Source organism: Myotis davidii, unplaced genomic scaffold, assembly GCF_000327345.1.
Source record: "Myotis davidii unplaced genomic scaffold, ASM32734v1 scaffold555, whole genome shotgun sequence".
NCBI classification, from domain to species: domain Eukaryota; kingdom Metazoa; phylum Chordata; class Mammalia; order Chiroptera; family Vespertilionidae; genus Myotis; species Myotis davidii.
In genome coordinates this window covers 1,305,395-1,309,067 of record NW_006286315.1, presented here as the reverse complement: position 1 = coordinate 1,309,067, position 3,673 = coordinate 1,305,395, and the positions used below count along the sequence as shown (strand labels likewise).

Here is a 3,673-nt window from a genome sequence, read left to right as displayed (position 1 = left end):
AGGAAATGCCCAGAATAATCATTTGATTTTACTTTAAGAAAACTACAAAAACCCCAGGGAAACCCTTGGGAGCCAGGTTGGGTTTCTGGGTATGTTAGGGGCGGGGGAGGGGATGGGCAGCGCAGAGCTGTGAGAAGGCCAATCTGAGCGGTGGTGATGGGAAGAATGAGAATGGCAGGGGCTGCTTAGAGCTGGGCCTGGGACTTGGCAGAGCCTGCCAGACCCTTCACACACTTGACGGGTTCCCTCACCAAGCACTTTCGCAAGAGCAGCTGGTTTCCTTATTTTCTTTGACGCCCTCCTGCAGGGGCTGAGCCAGGACACACCACATGCCAGCACCTCCCTGGGGGCTCTTAGAGGCCAACACTGGAGCCCCCTCACTCCAGTCCCCAGGGCCTCCAGATGAGCTGGTCTGACCCAGGCAGCTCTCATCCCCCTTTCCTCACAGTCCTGGGTGTAAACCCCACCTCTGCCATCCTCCTGCTCTGTCACCTTGAGAACATTCTGCTGGAGACTCAGGTGAGCGGGGCAGGGAGTGCAAACCAAGACCATCCCACTTAATCCTGGGTCTCTCAGCTGGAACCACAGATCTTAGGAGGTCACTGTTGCAAGGGAGGGACCTTGGAAGCCACCTAGTTCAATCTCTTTGTGGAAAAAAACTGAGGCCCAGACAAGGGTGGAGTTCCTTGGTCAGCCAAGGAGAGGGACAGATGGATCACAGACTTGACATCTAGGGGCCTTGGCTCAGAGATGAGGAAACAGGCTCAGAGAAGAGTAGGGGCTTACCACCCATGGAGTTGGCGATAGTTGGGCTGAGGTCTCTGGGAGGCCTCTCCCCATGAGACTGACCAGGGTGCTACCTGCCAGCCAAGTCACAGTGCTGACACCAGGTATGTGCAAATTGGAGACACCTGGTGCCCAGGTGGCAGACATTCATGAGGGTCTTCACCACCCACCATACCTACCCAGGGGTCCCAGGTGCCTCCTTGGGAGGTGGTAAGGCTCAAGTGGTGACAGGCCCAAGGTGGCATCAAGTCCCAGAGAGCCTGGGAAGGAAGGAGGTAGCAGCAGGGTCGGGCAGGGGTCTGAGAGTTAAGTTTGGGCTTTTCTTCCCACAGACGGCCCTCAGCGCCTTTTTCCAGGAGACCAACATTCCCTACAATCACCACCACCACCAGATGGTAAGTGTCCCCAATGGCCTCAGGGGCAGCTATGGCAGGGGTCTCCAGTTTAAGCTGCAGTGGCTCTTGGCCATGGAGGGGCCACCAACAGGTGTAGCAGGCTTTGTGAGCCCCTGACTGGTAGACTGGGGGGCAAGGAGCATGTGTGTCCAGCTAGGAGCCACTGGGAGATTGGGGCCTCCCAGAAAGAGTGCTCACCCCTCCCTCTCTGCTCTCCTCCCCACAGATGTGCACTCCCGCCAACACCCCTGCAACGCCTCCCAACTTCCCAGATGCCCTCACCATGTTCTCCCGTCTCAAGGCCTCTGAGAGCTTCGTGGCGGTGCCACATCACCCCCGCCCCCCTTGCCCCACGGTGCCACCGGCAGCTTTGCAGCGCCCAGCTGGCCAATGGTGGCTTCACCCTCAGGGGGACCACAGCACCACCAGCCACAGCAGCCGCCCCTGTGGACTCCGGCACCCCCTTCCCCGGCGTCAGACTGGCCACCCCTGGCCCCCCAACAAGCTGCCTCAGAACCAAGGGCCCACCCTGCCATGGAGGCTGAGAGATAAGGGAGGCCCCTCCCCCCTCCCGGAGGCCAGGACCCCGTGGGGCGGGGGAGAAGACATCTCCACTGGCCCCCTTTACCCTCTGTCTGCACCCCCATTCCCTGGAGCCCTGGAGGGGAGAGACTGGACTCCCTGTGCCAGCACACAGGCTGCCTGCAAGTATGCAGAAGTGCAGGCACACAGCACCCAGCTTGCATGGATTTGGTTCAGATCATCTGGGTGCTGGTGGACAGAACTTCAGAGACCAAACAGTCTTTCCCAGAGGACTCACCCCACCTCAGGAGGCTGCGGAGACTTGCCTGGCTCCTACTGGAGACTTGCGCTCCTACCATGGAGCTCCTTGGGGCAGGCAGGCCTAGATCCCCACCCTCGGGAATGCAGAGCCTTCTCCGCATGTGTGCGTGTGGCTGTGTCTGTGTATTTATACGTATGTTACTCAAGAAGCAACCTAGTTCATGGGGCAGCTGGACTTTGCATGTTAGAGTGAGCCCTGAGTCCCTTGCCCGCTGCCCCCCTCCCCAGGGCCTCTTCTCTCCCCCAACTCAGTAGCCAGCCTTCCTGTTCCCTGCAGAGAAAAGGATTGTGGGAAACTCCAGGACTCTTCCCACCCACCCCCCAGTGCCTGCCTGCTGGGACTGCCTGCATGCCTTGCCCAGAGCCCGGGGGTACCCCATACCCAGTTCCTTTCCCCCTTTTAACAAAGGAGAAGAAAGAGTTCCAAACCACCACCAGGCTCTGTGGTCTTGCCTCTTATCCTAAGCTTTGCTGCCAGCTGGCTCTTTGTGGGGAGGGCACAGCCAGCCAGAACAGAGGGCTACCCTCCAGTCCCACACTGCTCCTGTGTGTTGCTGTCTTTTCATCCACACAGGCACTGGAATCTTCCCCCCTACCTAAGGCTTTTCCCATGAAGTTAGTTTCTGGCCTGTGTTCCCAGAATCCCAGCCTCTGCCCACCCTTCCCCCTTCCTGGCTAGAGGGATCCAGACCTCCAAGGCTAACACCTGCCTTCCGGTCTGCTGGAGTTTCACATAAAGACCTTTCTTCCTGTCTCCAGGCCCCAGTGGCTCACTGTGGGCTGGACCCTCAAGCCCAACCTCCAGCAAACTTGCTGGATGGGACAGGGCCTTCCCCTGGGGAGGCGCCGGCCACAGTGCCTGTAGTCCACAGGCTTAAATGCAGAGCCAGTGAGGGCTAGGGACAGGACCAGGCGGGGGCAGAGTCCAATCAGTGCTCAAACCATTGGTCAGTAAGGAGGCAGGTAGTGGATCTGGGCTGCTTCTGAACTGGGCTGGGGCAGGTACCTATTCTAGCCCCAAGGAAAAGCCTGATGCTCCACACTGCCCTGGGCTACCCACACTGCGGGGAGGGTGCCTGAGGCCCTCTGCAGTTCCTCACCAGCAGACAGCACTCCCTAATCGGGGAGCAGCCCAGTGCCCATCTATCTGGGCACCGCAGCCCTACGTGGGTTGCGCCTGGTGGGAGTTTCTTCTGTTTCAGAAGGACTCTGCCTGACAGGCCTTGCCACTCACCACCATCAGTCCTCCCGTTCCCAGGGATGGGGCTGTGCTTCCAGTGAGGATGCCACGGCCCACTCTGTCTCTGCCCGCTTGTCCTGGACAGGCTCTTGACGAAGCCCACCTGGGATGACTCTTTCTCTGATTGTCACTGAAGACCGACCTCTGGGCCCCCACTTGAGCTGTTGCTTACATCCCGGAGTGTGTCCTCACCTCGAAACCCACTTTCCAACAGCCTCTCGGTTCCAGAGAGGACACAGCTCTGCCTGAGCAGCAGCTTCTTTTGGATGGAAGGAAATTCTCAGGAAATTGTCACATCCCCTCTTCAAGTGGCAGGAAAATGATTTGTAGAGGCAAGCATTTCTGGGTTATCAGCTGTGTGGGGTGAGCAAGCCTGGGCTCTCCCAGCAAGCTAATTACTGGGGTGGCT

The 3,673-nt window shown here is 58.7% G+C and overlaps 1 protein-coding gene across 1 annotated transcript in view; it reads left to right on the top strand.

The window, feature by feature from the left end:
* UBALD1 (UBA like domain containing 1) overlaps positions 1-2,458 on the top strand; it is a 6,113-nt gene extending 3,655 nt beyond the window's left edge. The window contains 4 exon segments of the mRNA XM_015560104.1: positions 358-519; positions 1,119-1,181; positions 1,408-1,495; positions 1,498-2,458. Coding sequence (XP_015415590.1) covers positions 358-519; positions 1,119-1,181; positions 1,408-1,495; positions 1,498-1,733 — 549 coding nt within the window. The 3' untranslated portion in view covers positions 1,734-2,458.
* Positions 2,459-3,673: the final 1,215 nt, after the last annotated feature.